The sequence below is a fragment of the Porcisia hertigi genome, chromosome 26 (genome assembly GCF_017918235.1).
Source record: "Porcisia hertigi strain C119 chromosome 26, whole genome shotgun sequence".
Classification (NCBI taxonomy): domain Eukaryota; phylum Euglenozoa; class Kinetoplastea; order Trypanosomatida; family Trypanosomatidae; genus Porcisia; species Porcisia hertigi.
Genome location: NC_090585.1, coordinates 949,958 through 966,745, shown reverse-complemented (window position 1 = coordinate 966,745; position 16,788 = coordinate 949,958). Strand labels below are relative to the sequence as shown.

The 16,788-nt window shown below is 57.1% G+C and overlaps 6 protein-coding genes across 6 annotated transcripts; all 6 read right to left on the bottom strand.

Moving 5' to 3' along the window:
- Positions 1-1,747: 1,747 nt before the first annotated feature.
- On the bottom strand, positions 1,748-3,820 carry JKF63_04287 (uncharacterized protein; the record flags this gene model as incomplete). Its single annotated transcript, XM_067900279.1, has 1 exon — positions 1,748-3,820. The coding sequence occupies one exon, from the start codon at positions 3,818-3,820 to the stop codon at positions 1,748-1,750; it is 2,073 nt and encodes a 690-aa protein (XP_067756463.1).
- A 725-nt stretch (positions 3,821-4,545) lies between these two features.
- Positions 4,546-7,167, bottom strand: JKF63_04286 (uncharacterized protein; the record flags this gene model as incomplete). The annotated part of the gene is made up of 1 exon (XM_067900278.1): positions 4,546-7,167. The coding sequence occupies one exon, from the start codon at positions 7,165-7,167 to the stop codon at positions 4,546-4,548; it is 2,622 nt and encodes an 873-aa protein (XP_067756462.1).
- A 1,370-nt stretch (positions 7,168-8,537) lies between these two features.
- On the bottom strand, positions 8,538-8,921 carry JKF63_04285 (uncharacterized protein; the record flags this gene model as incomplete). The annotated part of the gene is made up of 1 exon (XM_067900277.1): positions 8,538-8,921. One exon carries the CDS (start codon positions 8,919-8,921, stop codon positions 8,538-8,540), a length of 384 nt encoding a protein of 127 aa, XP_067756461.1.
- A 1,443-nt stretch (positions 8,922-10,364) lies between these two features.
- On the bottom strand, positions 10,365-10,748 carry JKF63_04284 (uncharacterized protein; the record flags this gene model as incomplete). The annotated part of the gene is made up of 1 exon (XM_067900276.1): positions 10,365-10,748. The coding sequence occupies one exon, from the start codon at positions 10,746-10,748 to the stop codon at positions 10,365-10,367; it is 384 nt and encodes a 127-aa protein (XP_067756460.1).
- Positions 10,749-12,167: 1,419 nt separating this feature from the next.
- On the bottom strand, positions 12,168-14,429 carry JKF63_04283 (uncharacterized protein; the record flags this gene model as incomplete). Its single annotated transcript, XM_067900275.1, has 1 exon — positions 12,168-14,429. The coding sequence occupies one exon, from the start codon at positions 14,427-14,429 to the stop codon at positions 12,168-12,170; it is 2,262 nt and encodes a 753-aa protein (XP_067756459.1).
- A 1,303-nt stretch (positions 14,430-15,732) lies between these two features.
- JKF63_04282 (uncharacterized protein) lies at positions 15,733-16,566 on the bottom strand (the record flags this gene model as incomplete). The annotated part of the gene is made up of 1 exon (XM_067900274.1): positions 15,733-16,566. The coding sequence occupies one exon, from the start codon at positions 16,564-16,566 to the stop codon at positions 15,733-15,735; it is 834 nt and encodes a 277-aa protein (XP_067756458.1).
- Positions 16,567-16,788: the final 222 nt, after the last annotated feature.

Below are 16,788 nucleotides of genomic sequence, written 5' to 3'. Positions count from 1 at the left end.
CCCCTTTTTTTCCACAAGAATGACAACAGCAGCAGCAGCAGCACAACCAGTAGCAGAGAAGCTACGGCGTGCACATACACGTACACGCACACACACACACACACAGAGCTTACCAACTTTCCAGTTGACACAAAATACAAGAGTAACCTCTGGAGAGGCAGGGGAGAAAGATAGACAGGGATTGGGAGGCGATGACACGCACAACAGCAAAAATGAAAATGGCCTGGCGCACGTACCGAGCGTACACCCGTAGAAGCGGAAGGGGGAGAAACGTTGCACTGAAGAAACACAAGAGAAAAGCAGAACAGAGAATGACAGAGAAAACCAATAAAGAGCGGAAGGGGGGAAGAAAGACTTGGTGCGAAGCGCACCAATGGACAGAGACGTGCGAACTGCACGCCGATAGCAAGGCCTCTGCAATCAGTCGTAAAGAGATGGAGACACTAGTCTTCAGACTCGCTCTCAGAGATCAGCAATATATGTAGATATGGGTGTCCAACGACACGCGGGTCCAGGTGGGCACAACAGGTAAGTCCACCAGTGCCTGCCTTTTTACCGTCTTTGAAATCCAAAGGCGTGCGTTGAAGCATGCGCACCGTCCAAAGGAAAATCTGGAAACTCGAGAGGGGGTGACACACGCACACACAAACACGGGAGAGAAAGATGAAGGGGCGGGACAACCAAACACAATCGGAGGAGCGTTGGAGTTGGTAGGCGTTATAGAGGGGTGGGGTCTCTCTCTCTTCAACCTTCTCTCTTTATGTGTATGTACAGAAAAACAAATAGATTGCCCGTGTCTGTGTGTGTGTGTGTATTTGATGTGCGCCACCCTATTCGCTCCTTGGTTCTCTCCTCTGCTCTCCCTCCTCTCTGGTGTCGTCGCTGTGATGAACACTCAAGGAGAAAAAGGCAGAGAGGGAGAGCTCGTACAAAAGAGATGGTGAGGGTGGACTAAAAACTGTGGAAGTCGCGCTGTACGTGAATGATGCTATTCGTTGTATGTATAATATATATATACATCATGTGTGTGTACGTGTGGAGTGGGTCGATGGGGAACACGATACGCATGCCGTTAATCATCGTGAGCACACACACACACACACACACACACACACACACCACACAAAGAAAGAGGGACATGTGAGCAAGAAAAGGGAGAGGGGGGGAAGGAAAGAGGTTCGAGCGTGAGACGGCGGCAATACTACGACGTCCTGGAGACGCCCCTCCGTGGTGTCAGTGAGGCATCTTTATTCGAGATAACAAACGAATCGAATTTTCCTCTGCAGACTCAAACGTACATCACGCTTTCCTACGCTGTGATGACGGCAAAGCGAGAAGAGAAGTGAAGGATTCCAGTTGTCGGTTAATTGGGATAGTACAGATAACGACGTCCATTTTGTGGGGTAGGGGTAAGAGAAGTGGGGGGAGGGGGGGGGATACAGGGTGCGTGTAGGAGAGGCAATCAAAACCCCCAGTGCGCCCTTTCGCTGTGTCTGCTCGAGTGGAAGGGGGGGGGGGGGAAGAAGCGAAAATACACGAGGAGTAGGAATGAAGCGGAGTACCAAACGTATAATACAGAAGCGGTTGTGCTTGCACACGCCATCCATCACGATTAGGGGAAAAAAACCTCTACAACCGCCAATAACATCAGTCATGAGCCCCCCCACACACACACACACAACTGTCACATTTTCTGTTTGGATACACCTCCCCCCCCCCCCACAAAAGAGCACGTGAAGTAAAGCCACTACGACTTGTGCGACGCGCCCAGATTAGTCAGTTGCCGGAGCATGTCCTCGCCAGAGACCACTGATGTACAGCCATACATCACCGACTTACGCGGCTTGGTTGCCTCCCACATCTTCAAGTTGTCGTACTCCGCTACGGCACCACCGCCGAGGGCAAACACAATCGCTTGCGAGAAGGCCGCCTCGTGTAGATTCACCGCCTTCTTCGTGCGGGGGTCGTACGCTTCGACACTATCCAATAAATTGGTGTGCAGGCTACCGGTGGGACCGCCGTTGCTGCCGGGAAAGCCTGTATTCGTCGGGCTGCCATACGGAACACCACCACCGCTTGCGGCACCGTTTCCTGACGCGCTTGGCACGCCACCGGCCCCCCCGTCATGCATAAGCGCGTCCACCAATTTTGTGAGCGGCAGCATCGTCTCCGTTTTACTCCCTAGTGAGCTCGCGATGTTCTTGGCGATTTGCTGTGCGAATCCCCAACCAAATCCCTGGCTGTTGTTCGGCTGTGCGGCGCTGGGGCTATCCGGTCTTAGAGACCAGTTCCGCAGGTGCTTCAGATACGCAAGAGCCGGGAACCCCGCAGCCCCTTCGCTGACGGCGCTCTCGTGATTCTGTACGTGACGCACCTCCTCCTCTTTCGTGCACATCAGGTACGCAATGAGGTACAACCGCTGTCGGTCCTCTGCGGTGCCGAGGCTGTTGGACAACAAGTTGTGAAACTCCTCCTCGTCGAGGCCCTCCTGCCGGAGTACGGCAAGCTCAACACCGTGGTAGTGATCCAGGTGCCGCGAGCGAATCTTGCTGAGAAAACTGAAGGCAAGCCTTGTGTGAGCGTCGAGGTAGCGCTTCCGCTCCGCCAACGCGGGTGCGTTCGCCAGCAGCTTCGACATGTCGTTGCCCTCACCGCTGTCGTCCAACATCCCACCAGAACCGCCCGGTGTCTCTTGTGCCAACGCAGCATACTCTTCCTTGTAGCGGCGAAGAGCAGCCTCAATGTTGCCGCCGACCTCTCCGAAGCCGAGGCTGGCGTTCTCGCGGTAGACCTCATCCTTGTCAGGGTCCAACTCCAGCGCCTCAACTTTCCCGTCAGGTGTGGTGATGACGCACTTGTTCAGCTGCATGCCACCGATCTCGACGAGGAGGCCGCGGTACGTGAAGGGGTGGTGCAGCGCTGTTGCGATGTCACTGGAACGATCAACAAGCAGCAGCAGTGGCCGTCCCAGGACCGAGGAGGGCGCTGGGGTCAGCTGCCTGTCATTCAACGCGTCGTTCAGCCGTAAGGAGAGCCGACGAGCGACCTCCGCCGCGGCACCTGAGCGAGAGTACACCAATATGGGCAGGACCTGCAGTGACAAGCAAACGTGCGAGATGCCCAGGACGACCTGATTAAGGTGTGCTTCGATTTCCTCATCCTTTGTGCTCGTGTTGTTCAGCAGCGGAAAGGAGTTGTTCAGCATGAGTGAGAAGAAATCATTCTCCAAGGCTACGTAGCTCAAAGTGCGGTCGTAGACGTGTATGTGCCGAATCGACTGCAGCGGCGAAGCGCTGAGCTGCTGCGCCAGAGACTCCAACTGGGGTCGAGGTATTTGCGTTGTGAAGTTGATGTAGACCCACTCGTACAGGCTTTGGGCGCAGTCGTTTGCGATACGGGTGATGTTCTCCTCGGTCGGTGCACAGAAGTAGATGGCCGGGGCCCCCGGCACCGGATCGCGCTCTGTGGCAATGTGTAAGTAGAGCGTGACACCAAGTTCACGGAGCTGGCCGACCTTGAGGAGCGGCGCAATGATGTCGCGACCCCAGTCGTCGAAGATGAGAAGACGCCATGTCGTGATAACCGGCTCAGGAGACGCGGCGGCGGCGGTGGAGTACGGCTCTGCCACCGGATTGCCCTGCGCGTCCAAAGGCAGGGCCATCTTTATCATCTCCGCCAGCACAGCCTTCTGGCGCTGACGAAGCCAATACTGACTGTGTTGCTGCCGCGTAGTCACCGCTCCGGGGTTGCCGGCAAAGACGCTGCCGAGTGGGTGAGCCGATGGGCCACCGCCCATGAGAGAGCTGGACGTGGTGAACATTTGCCAGTCAACCAGTGAAGGACTCGCACAGCGCAGCAAACGAAAAAAAAAACACTACTTCGAAACCGAAGGTGACGCACGTGTAGGAAGGAGAGAGAAGGGGGGAGGGGGGGGGGAAGGGGGGGGCCACGTAAACCCCTGCTGTGCCGAACGAAATGAAGTGCGGATGGGTGGCCAAACTACCGATTATTGTGATGACTCTCACCGTGGGTGGATATCTCTACGGGAATTAAAAAGGAGGAATAATAGGCAGATGATGGCAGGTGCGCTGCTCCTCAACCTGAGGATAATCCAACACGCATACACCTTACCCTTTTAGCGCGCTTACGTATTGGTGGGAGATGGAACCAACGCAGCATGAGACACAGGAGCGATGCCGTAAAATCTACAGGAGCGCTCCCAAGAGGGCAGGTGGGGGGGAAGGAGAAGGGGAAACGAAATAGATCGCACGCGAAGATAATGTTGTTGTTGTTTTTCAATACGATTTCACTGCGGTTGTTGGTGCACCATGTGCGTTCGTGCGTGGGCGGGGATTTGGTGAGAGGTGGGGGTGCATTTAGTGGAGAAATGAGAGATTGAGAGACGAATGCCAACGGAGGGGGGCGGAGGGGAGGGGAGGAGGGGGGGCGGAGGGAACTTCCTTCACATTTTTCCGCCTTGCAGGTGCTGAGTCCACTGTCCCCCCTCCCCCCCCCGCCGCCTCCCGCGATCTCTGCTCTCGGGAGTCAAGGGAAAAGAATGTCCCAGAATTGGTGAGGCGTGTTCTGTGAAAGAGGCGGCGAGGGCAACGGCTCTGAGATATCGCACTCGGCGTTGTCCCGGTGAGCGTGCTGAAGGACTTGCGAAGACGCAGGTGGCAGTGGCCCACACGCTGCGCGCACCGCGCCAAAGACCCGCTCTGCGTGTGCAACATCTTCGATCCGCCGTTCACGGGTTCGCACGTAACCACCGGAAGCGTGCTCTTCCTTGAACATTGTGGGTTCCAGGCCATTTCTCCTGGTGCCGTGTTCGATCGCCGACCTCCGATGTCGAGCATCATTGAGTTCCCCACACACCGATTGATCCAAAGCAGCGGCAGCGGTCCACGACACATCCACACCGAGAGACGGCAATCCTGCCAACGGCTTCGGTCTAAATATCCTATCATCCATGTCGACACGACTTTCCCCGTCACCCTCTCTCCGCATCCGCTTGTACGCGCCACGTTGTGTCCGTTGATCGTCTGCCAGCCCCACACACCATTTTCGTGCAGCACCAGGGACTTTGCCGCCCCGGTGCGCGGATCGCGCTAGGGCACGCCTTGAGGGCAGTGACGAGGGAGACGGAAGCGGAAGAGGGGTGATTGTGGCTAGTATGTCGGTGGCAGTCGACACACACGTCAGCCCTGGCAACGGCAATGACACATGCGCATCGTGCTTGACGCTAGCCGTTTGCAGCGACTCAGCGTGTCCCCTCTCCTCCGCGTGCGTCGATGAACCAACAACCACCCCCGTGCACCTCTCCGACTCAAGCGCTCTCGTTGACTCACCACCACCACCACCACCACTACCTTCGTAGTGATCACCTTTAGGTGCAACATGGAGACGAAGAGTCGTACTTGGGGCAGATCGGTTTGAAGCTTTAGGAGAAGCGCAACCGCCACCGGAGCCTCTATAGGCCCTACCATTGTCGCTCATGAGACGGTGTTGAGTTGAGAGCCCTGGACCGCTGTCGACACCGCGATGCGCCCTGAGAGGCGGCGTAGGGAAGTACATCTCCTCCTCCCCCGCGTCGTCAAAGTCGGAGGGAGGGGTGGCGCTCAGGGGCTGAGATAAACGATGCGGCGACGACTTCAGCCCCCGCGGGGACGGGGGTGGTGTGGGGGTGTCCTGAGTGGCCTGTTCTTCAAGGCTATCGCGGCCCCCGCCTTCCCTTGGACCACCTGGAGTGTCCCGGTGTCCTGTAAGTGGAGGTGCACACACGAGCATGGGGCCGCAAGGCGCCCCCTTCACCACGCATGACAAGGACTTGTCTGCCGGCGTCGTGGCAACACTTGCGGGTGCTGTTGGGGTGGATAATGCCAGCCTGCGCCCACATTCGCCTTGGCTGCTGTGGCCAACCCCCCCGTCTTCCCGTGCATCAGTTCGCACCTCATCCGCTGCCAATTCCGCAGACACCCCTTCAACCGCACAAACACGTGAGATATCTGGGAACCTGGCCACCGTCTCTGTGGCACGATAGGTCGTCTTCTCGACGGCAAACCTATCTGGTGATCCATGAGATGGCGTCGGTGGCGAATCGTGCACTCGCGTTCCCCTCAATCTACTGTTGCTCAGCGAGCCAGTTGTTTCTGTCGAGGCTTCCAGTTTAGGGAAACCACCTGTAGCGGGATGTTGGTGTAGACTCCGCAGCTGCTGTGGCGGGTACGGCGGACAGTCGACCACCTTCCTTGGAAACACATGCGTTTGCCACTGCGCCTCAACGGTGTCGAGATGCCGTGCAGCTGGTTTGCCTGCAGCCCGAGCCCCCTCTTCGGCAACTGTGCACGGTGCAGTCAGCGCCGCTACGCCACTGCTGTTGACGGCTTGAGAGATCTGCGAGATGAGTGCAGGAGGTGTCGCATCGCACTGCCCGATAAACTGAGGGTGTTGCGGTGTCCTAGCAGCAGGGGCGCACACGTTACGAACAGCTAAACCACATGCTCGGTCGGTGCTGCCGTCAAGGTTACAGAAGTGTCTTGCAAGGATGTCGTGTAGAACGGTGTACTGCTCCCTTGTGGCTGCAGAGAGACCCGCCAGCGGCATAGCAACGCGGCGCATCACGATGCAAGTATCTAGTTGTGTGTGCGTCACCCCGCCAGCCCCCACCCTGGGAGGGTAAGCGATCACGGTTGGCAGAGAGGCCTGAAAAGTACCTTCATTGGCGAGCGCCCTGTCCTCCTCGACGTCGCCGCTCCCGTGAGCTGCCGTTGTTTCCTTCCCCACGGCGCCCACACTAGTAGAGGGGTGCAAGGCACTGATCAACCCCTGCGTGAGTAGTTGTAAGCGAACCAGCACGCTCAACTCTGCCTCTTGTGCTTGCCGTAGTCGCGCCTCCGTGGCTCGCAGCTCGGCAACGGCGTCGCTGCTGGACTGGGGGGGAGTGGCGGTGGCGCTGCGCATGTGCATGTGCAACTCATCAACGACCGCGACGTGGTTCTGATGAACATTGCCGCTGCTCAGCGAGCTCGACACCGAGGAGAATCTCCCAGCAACCAATCCGGGATGCTGTGCAGTGCAGCTGACGGCGCTGCTAGAGAGAGGTGAAGTCGGCAACTGCACCTCCGCTGGGAGAAGGCCATCATCAAAGCCCTCGATAGAGTGCGACATGGCCCCTGCCGAGAGAGAAGAAGAGCGAACGGGAAAAATGAGAAACAGTTGGCGCGTTTGTTTGTGAGCCCGTCTGTTACCTCGTGTGACAGTCACAAACCGTGACTCCGCCACCTCAGCGCCCCTCCCCTCCTCCTCCTCCGCCGCCACCGGCCGCTACAGATGGCACCGGACCCGAGGAAAAGGAGAAGGTGATCGTGGCGCCGGGGAAGGCCGCCCAGTCGGTGTGCTATGTACCCGACGTCTGAATGGAGGCAAAACAGGAAAACGACAAGCGAGGTGTGCACAAGTACCAGCAGCGCATAAAAGTGTTGAAGAGAGGGGAAAATGCGGGCGAAATCAAAGAGTTTGAGTGTCCATGGTGAGGAGAAAAAAAAGGGGAGGGGCACATTTGTGTGTCAGGCAATCGACTGTCAACGCAGCCTGGCACGACCCTGGGAGATGAGCTGCATCAAATTTACAGGAGGAACACCCCCCACTTTGCAGCCGCTCCGTAAACAAAAAAAAGGGAAGGTGGAGACGGACACAAGGCCACATTCATGAATGGGCGTATGTGGCCGGTGAGAGGTGGGTGGAAAACACGTGGAAGAGAGAGAGAGCCACTGCGTACCCCTCTCCCTCCTCCGACATACACACACACACACAATCTAGAGCTGCGCAAAACAGCAAATAGGCGGCGGCATGTAGTGTGACACACTGGCCGCCATCCCCCTCAACGGGGGGAGGGGGAGGGGAGCGGCGGCAATCGCTCCTTAAAGCGATCCATGCCCATCCCACAAGGGGGAGGGGGCTCTTTAGCTGTTGGACGATTTAATGAGATGAGAAAAACGACGTGTAATAAAATGAGAAGTATGCAAAGTCAGCAAGAAAAATTGCAGAAGAAAACACAAGAGAGCACACAGAAGCGGGTGAGGAAGAAGAGCAGAAACCAGTGTGTGAAGGGTGCGCAGACGCGGGTACACACATACACACACGCACCTACACAGGGGAACAGGATGCACTCCACCTGATGCGATGGGGCACGGGGGCAGCCGCGCTTACCCTGCAGTGACGGGGAGGGAAACAAAAGGAAATCGCAAGCGAAGGGAGCGAAGGAGCAACGCGGTGGCTGTAGCCGTGCATATTGATAAGGGCAAGCCGCCGCTTCCCTCAACCCCCCCCGCCTGCCCTCCACCTTCGTGATCTCCTCCCTGCAGTGTTTTAGTCTACCTCTACGAGAGGTCAGTCTGTGCACTGCGCTAATCACCGTGTACTCATCACCATCCGCATTCTTCTGCGGTCACAGAGAGGCGATCCTTCTCTTTTGTTCTCTCCCCCTCGGTCAGCCACCCCACCCACGGACACCGAAGAGACGCTATGTCTAGCCCGTCTTAGATCTTGACGGCGTACACGCGCTTGGGGAACTTGTGCGCCTTGCGCATCTGGCGCAGCGTCTTGCGGTTCTTCTCGTTGTCGCTCAGCGCAAGGCGGCGGCGGTGCGTCAGCTTCGCGCGAAGAACCTTCGGCGTCTTGTTGCGCAGCTTGCGGTCCGAGTAGAACTTCTTCAGGTTGTCGCGCTCGTTCTGGTTCAGCACCGTCAGGATGCGCGCGATGCTCTTGCGGATTGAGCGGATGCGGCCCAGGCGAGTCTCGGCGCCACCCGTCTGCTGCACCACACGCAGCTGCGACAGCTCCTTCTTGTACTCCGTCAGCGTCTTGAGAAGATCATCCTTGCTCTTCTCGCGCAGATCCTTGATCTTCATGTGGTGAGACATGGTTCTGGGTTACTTCAAGTGCACACACTCTGTATTTCGTTGAAGTTCAGTGCAAGATAAGCACACAGAAAGGCAAAGGATAATGGGTGTGATGCAAAGTTGTAGCGCAGGGGTTGCGAAGCCCGACGACAAGCGTGATGTGATTTCGAGAGAACGGCGCACGCCCCCCCCGCACGGTTCCACCCCAGCGGGACGCAGAAATACGAACGCAAAAGAGAGAAAAAAAAAGGAGAGCACGACAAGCAATGAGGGAGGAGAAACGATGAAAGAGTTGAAGTGTGGTGCACGCAGTCTTCAATGAGTGCGGCTGAACATACATCGTTAGCAGGCGAGCTCTCCGCTATGTGTGCGCACGAAGCCACGCCTCCTGAAAAATGTATACAAAAGCATCGCCGCCGTTGCCACACCCCATGACTGCTGCACATAATAACCGCTTCCCCCCCGCCCGCCAGTGCATCCCATGCACCTCAACCGTCTCGAAGTATCAAAGGAGGTTTGGGCGTTGGGAATGTCGAGTGCGGGTCGCATAGCCATAGGCGTCGATGCAAGTCAAGAGGAGGCTCAAACAGCTAGCTTGGAAGCGACAACGCGATGTGCGTCCACCGACACCCACACAGGACACCCCATGCAAAGGTGACAAAAATACGCGCCCCGTCTCCGCAACACTACCGCGAAGACGAAGCGGCACATAGCGTGCGAGCGGGCGTGTGCCGACAACGGGGGAGCAGCTGCGATGCAGTCAACAAGCACAGCTCCGTGTCATCACGGGTGCGTGGCCATGAATACCCTCGATCCTCTTTCGGGTCCTTTTTTTGTTATTGTGGAAAGCAAGGGTACAGAAGAAACGAACAGTGAAAGAAAAATGAACAGGGAAACGGAAGGAGGGGGAAGGGATGACAGGGAAGACGGCGGCCAGCGGAGGGCGGGTGGGAGGAAAAAGAAGCAACCAGCACACGCCATGTCGTCACGGCTAGTGTAGTGGGCTAGCGATGCTGCAGCTCCTCCTCCGTCACCGCAACTACCGAAGAGAGCTTGCAAAACACAGGCTCACGCGGCGGTGCCGACCGTGATCATGCCGCAAGAAGAGAACGACGAAAGAAAGGGGAAGCGAGCGGCGGGGACGTTGGCAGAGGCAGGAATCTGAGAGTGCACGATAGCAGGAAGAGGGTGACAAGGGGGCGAGTGAAGGGAGTTGACAACACCGCACCTTCCGCGAAGATATAAATATATATAAGTATATATATGCACCTCAGCCATTTTCCTCTACAGACACTCTCGCCATTGACACCTCACACGCAAACTCACCGCGCCAACCTCATCCCCTCTCGACTATCCCGCAGTCGAATACTTCGGCAGTCGACCTCCCCCTGGCAAAGAACATCGCTGCTGCGCGCTGATCCACCCCACCCACGGACACCGAAGAGACGCTACGTCTAGCCCGTCTTAGATCTTGACGGCGTACACGCGCTTGGGGAACTTGTGCGCCTTGCGCATCTGGCGCAGCGTCTTGCGGTTCTTCTCGTTGTCGCTCAGCGCAAGGCGGCGGCGGTGCGTCAGCTTCGCGCGAAGAACCTTCGGCGTCTTGTTGCGCAGCTTGCGGTCCGAGTAGAACTTCTTCAGGTTGTCGCGCTCGTTCTGGTTCAGCACCGTCAGGATGCGCGCGATGCTCTTGCGGATTGAGCGGATGCGGCCCAGGCGAGTCTCGGCGCCACCCGTCTGCTGCACCACACGCAGCTGCGACAGCTCCTTCTTGTACTCCGTCAGCGTCTTGAGAAGATCATCCTTGCTCTTCTCGCGCAGATCCTTGATCTTCATGTGGTGAGACATGGTTCTGGGTTACTTCAAGTGCACACACACACTGGGAAAAAGGAAGAGACAGCAAAGAAGCTGAGGTGAATTCCCTACTATGAGTGTGTGTAAGGGGAAGGGAACCAAAGTGGTGGTGATGGGAAGCGCACGTTGGCATGAACGCACCAGGGGCGGGGGGAGAGAGATCACATGTCGTGTGTGTGTGTGTGTGTGGGGGAGGGTATTTGTTGAGCGATGCGTCACAGAACATGGTGTAAAGGGGTCAAAGAAAAGGGAGGAGGAGACAAGGGCCGTAGGTGTGTTGCGGAGAAAGCGATGAAGACGTTGGGATACATATACATATACATATACACATACAAATAGGGAGACAGACAGAGGCAGGGGGGGAGGTACGTGCTAGAGTAACACTTTGGCGCATGCCATAAACGACACCACATCGTGGGAAACTATAGGGCCACAAACATGATTAGTGGGTCTAAACACAGACACACACACACAGAGAGAGAGAGACGCATACAAACACGCTCACAGTAAGCGGAACAGGAGTGCCCAGAACGGGAGGCTAAAGGTGTAGGCGGTGCATCTACGCACCAACATATCACACAGCGAGACACGTGGAGAAGGGGCACACACCCACACACAAAAAAAACAAAAAAACGAAGGCCTACATAGAGGTGTGTGTGTGTGTGTGTCTGGTGAATTTGTCCCCCCCCCTCCCCTCTGTGCTGCTGAGCACGTCCATTGAGTTGTGTCGACCGCGTCGATACAACCAACACTTCACAATTTTCTCCTCTACCCTTTTTGGTTATGTGCGTGTGCGCGCGCTATTCACATGTATGAGAGGCATGTGACGAACACATATATAAACGTAGAGGCGGCGGCAAACAGTTGCGTCCATTAGTGCTGATGCGGTGGGTTGAGGAAAGGCGAAGTGACATCAGCGAATGAGGGAAAGAGAGAACAGTCGCGCCAATGTGTGCGGGGACGTGTGCTTTGAGAAACAAACGAAGCGGATGAGCAACAGCGAGGCCCTCACTCGCACACACACACACACACACAACACACGTATAGGTATCTATGTACATGAAGACGAAGGTACAGGGGAAAGAATTCGAGAAACAAAAGCACGCATACATCGTCCACGGGAGCCTGAGGAGGGAGGAAGGGGGGGAGAGTAAAAAGAAAAGGAAGACGACCCAGTGTAACACACATACAAAACCAATCAGGTGCTCTCAGCGGCACAGATCACAAGCGCCGCCGCAATCCTGAGGGAATAGCCACAACAGCGAAGGGTGCTCGCGAGGCTATGGAGGGGGAGGAGGGGGGGAATACCCCTTTGCTTGAAACCAACATGGGAAATTGTCGGACTGAGGGTAGAAGGAGACAGCGCGATAACCCCGCGATAACGCAAACGCGTAGACCGAATCCTCGCAGAGCTCACAGCTTTGTGATACCAAACTGCACGGAAACGGCCGCGATGGAGTTGCCCTGGGTGACGTAAACTTTATCGTACCCCGGCACCAGCGAAGAGGACGCTAGCGACATCACGGCCGATCCGTCACGCACACAGCCTACCGTGGTGTAGGGCAGATTCAAAAACTGATCACGAGAGCGATGATACGGCGTCTTGGCGAGCGGCCGCAACTCTTCTAAACGGGCCTCTACCGCCTTCCTGAATGCCGCGATGCGCTCATCGCGCTCTTTTTCCTGGGTCGCGAAAAGCGTCTCGAGGGCGGTGCGCTGCTCCTCCGTCAGCCTCTTCCACGAAGCCGGTCGACGAGGTGGAATGATCCTCTCGGTGAAGATGAAGGGTGAGTTTTCAACGTCGTTCTGATCGTTGTCTGTGGCCTCGGCGGAATCCCCCCGCTGCTCAGCCTCCTCCTCCTCCATGACCGCCTCCTCTTCCTCCTCCTCCTCCGCTTCTTCCATGTCCTCCTCCTCTTCCTCCTCCATGTACGCCTCTTCGTCATCCTCCTCGTCGTAGTCGCCGCTATCTTCTGAGCGCTCCTCGGCTGCGGCAGCTGCAGCGGCGCGTCGGGCCGCACGACGGTCCTCAGCCTCCTTCTTTTTGGCAGCCCTCTCCCTCGCTAGCTGAGCCTGGCGTGCCTTCGCTGCCACCTTTAGCTCCTTCGCCTCCGCTTCCCTCATCTTGGTCGCAGCGGCCTTGGTGTAGACCTTGACACCATCCTTCAGCGTTCGCTGCACACGGCGCATCTCCTGCTGGATCTTTTGGAAGTTATGTGCCCTGTGCTGGCACACGTTCTTCACGAGACGGCGGCCCTTAAGGCCATACACGTAGCCTTCGGCCGCGCCGATGAAGAGCAGTGATGAGGCACCACTTCCGCCGTCATCCGTATCGCCGCCACCTATGCCAGATGACGCAGCTGAACATGCAAAGGGGGTGTGAGGAAGCTCAACTGTGCCGAGGGCGCTTTGGTGTGGGACGGTGCGGCGCTCCGGTGCCTTTAGGGCAGATTTCGCTGTCACTCCCGATGCCTGTTGCTGAAGAAAACGCAGTTTGGGGTTGATCGGCTCATGCACCGACTCTGCGGCCGCGGTCTTTGGCGAGTTGATGGCACCGGCAGCGGTGTCTTCCTCTGTGGCATCCTCAGAGACAGCACCGGTGGCGGCGGCGGCGGGGACTAGAGACGCACCGTCGGCGTCGCCCTTCAGAGCAGCTGCCACTCCCACCAGTTTCTCCGCGACCCCTGCCACCTCCTTGCTGCTATCCGGCTCTTGGAAGCTGATGCCGCCGCTTCGACGATGGACATTAGAATTATGCTCCGAGCTTTGACGGTGGTGTTCGTGTTGGTATTCTTGCTCCATAAGGTCTGCCTCCGCCACCGCATCGGGCAAATCCGGTAGCAGCCAAACCTTTAGTGTGCAGTCTTCGGAGCACGACAAGAGGCAACTCGCAGATCCGTCGCCGCCGCTGTTTTCATCGGCATCCGCATATACGAGTACGTCCGTCCCTGTCACCGATGACGGCCGTGCAGTAAAGGATCCAATCGAGATCTCAGCAGGGGTGCGCTTCGACCGCACCACCGGGATGCTGGGTGGGACCGGAACCACGATGAGCGCAGTTATGGGGCCTGTGTGCCCCCGTAGCTCACAAACTGGACGACAAGACTCCATATCCCACACGTAGATGATCCCGTCTGAACTGCCGGTAATAACGGATCCTTTGCTGTTCCAGTCGATTGCGATGGCCGTCAAAGCACTACCGTCGTGCGCCGGCCAGCTGGTGCGGCGTTCGCCATCCATCAACGTGAGAGAGCCGTTCTCGCCGCCGAGGTACAGCCGCTGCTGGCCTGAAGAAGCACCATTGCCTTCCAGGATCATGGTATGCACTGCGAAGGGAAACGTAGTCGTCCTCACAAGGACGGCCCGCACCCTGGACCCGCCAGTGGGAGGCGACGATGCAGCGCCCTCGACATCTTCCAGCGTCCACTGCTTCACGGTGCCATCCAAGGAGCACGTGTACAGATCGGCGGGTGAGAGAGGCACAATGGTCGTGACCGCCCTGCGGTGCGCGTAGAAAAATACAGACGGAATACCAAGCTCGGCATCTTTCATGGCGTCATATCGCTCAACTGTGCCGTCTTCGCGGCCGACAAACAGCGGCACAGGTCCGCCCCCGTTCTCCTCGGCCTCACTGGTGTAAGCTGCCAAGCAGCGGATCGTCACACGAGATGGCATACGCAAAAAAAAGGGTCAAGTGGTAAGGGAGGGGTACGTATTGTTTATCTTCTCATGTGCGCATGTATGTTTGAACCGCTCAGTGGATGTGAAGGCACCAGAGAAAAGGAGAGAGAGACGGGAGAGACGCGAGGTGTTGACCAAAATGCGCTGAGTCACGCGCGACGTCGACTTGGGCCTCGTGTCCGTTTGCCGGAAAGGAGGGGGAGTCTGGCAGTGTTCACGTCACTTTGATTTTCAGCGTCTGCCTTCTGTGAGCACAGGCATACACTTGCACACCCTGATCTGTCGTTTACGAGAGGATGCACTTGAGAGCCACTTGTTGGTGCCGAGAGGGGAGGTGGTGGTGTTAGGGGAGGGGTGCATGCAGGTGTGTGGGCGGTGTGGGTGGGTGTGGGTGGGTGAGTGGGTGTGGGGGATGCGGTTTAGCAGAGAGGCGAGGAAGAGTGTATAAGAGGGGGGGGGAGCAATGAGGAAGGTAGGAGAGCGTGCGTGCCTCTGTCGCTGGTGCCCATGTTCGCGAGACCACCTCATCACAGGGAAAAAGCCGATGACACAAGCCTCTGGGAGTTGAGTTTAACTCATTTTCAACACGCACTCCGCCTGCCAAGAGTTCCCCACCTTGACTCAGTGATGGGGATGATGAGAGAAAGCAGCAACGGAGATATGAAATCGGGGGGTCTAAGATACGGCCTCCCTCCCCCGGTGTGTCTCGCACGACGCCCCTTCAACCTCCCCAGCATCACATGATAGAGTCGTCTCGCCGTCCAATAGCGCGCCGTACCCTTGTCAGCTCAATTTGTGCACCTTCACAGAAATCTATTCGACTCTTACTTGTTTCGCCTTTCTTGCTTCTCGTGAGGACAGTCCGCCCTCATGTACGCATGTGTGTGTGTGTGTGTGTGTGTGTGTGTGTGTCCATCTACAGACCCACGCACATACCCTGAGAACATAAACCACGAAAAGTACCAGGAAGTCGAGCACACAAGAAGAGCTGTATACGACCACACACACACGCAGAGGAAAACAGCAGCACCTCCACAAAAGAGGAGTGAGGTGCTTAGTCGCGACACCAGGGGGGGGGGGGGGGGGGCACACGACAGGGAAAGATCAGCAAGTGGGCGAAAAAAAAAAAAGAGGGAGGGGAGACGGAAATGGGGCATACACTCCGGTGCTGCCCCTCCACCCGTCCAACACGCACAGACACGTACAGAGGTAGCACACGGAAACAGAATGTTTGAGTGAGGAAGTGACAGAGCCGGTCACCAACGCTCTCACACGAGCTTTTAAGGATGTCTTTCCTTCAGTCGTCGTAGGAAATCTTGCGGCTCACGCGGAACGGTGGTGGACTGCTATGCACCTCAGAGTGCACCACAGGCGAACTCACCCGAGTCGGGCGGGAGAGCACCTCCAGCCGCGCCTGAAGTGCTACCCGCTCCTTTCCAGTCAACTGCCGCTGCTTCAAGTACAGTTCCGCATGCTTACGAGGATCGCTGTAGTAGTCGTACTGAGACACCAACAGGCACCGATTGTCGTCGTGCTCGACAGACACCGACGGCGGCCGCCACCCTTTCTCTAACTGCCTGTAGTAATCTGCAACTGCACTGAGGTCGGGGTTACCGCGGGTCGAGGGGGCTGACCGTGGTGACGACCCCGTTAAAGCTCGCGCAGAGGACGTGGGCAAACGATAGTATTGGTAAACTGTCGCCTTCATGACCTCATCAGAGTCCTTGTTGGCGCCGAAAATGCGGCGGATCTCTGCCTCCCGTGCCCGGCGCACCTTCAGTGGCTCATCGTACATGTGGTGAATATGGTGGGACATCTCCTTCCTGGAGAGGTAGCGCGGCGTCTCCTTGGCGTCCGGGTACAGCTCCTGTTGCAGCGCCGCCCGGTGCTGCTGTCGGCGCAGCAGCTCGCCTTGCACGCAGTTACTCAAGTACTCTTCCATTTGTGCGCGGGTGCGACGAGGTGAAAGGGTCGGTGGGTATGCTTTCTCCGCCGCACGCGCCTCCGCCCGCTTTTTGCGCTCCACACCGCCGTAGTAGAGTCGATTGACGGAGCTGTTCACCATACGCGCGGATGCGTAGTAGTTCACGAAAGCCGCCGCCTTTTCATTGCCGTTGTACGGGTCAGGCATTTTGACTGAGTATTGCACTGCACCCCCCCTCCTCCTCCTCTCCCCTCCTTTCCTCGTCCTCCTCCTCCCCCCTTCAATAAAATGATGTTGGCTCTGCAGAAGAAATGATGGATATAAAAGTGCTGGGGCGAGAACAAAGGCTAAGAGGAGTAGTCTATACCAGGAGCCTCGGGGGTGTGCGTGTGTGAATGAAGAGTGGAGGAAGTATCCATCTATGTTTGT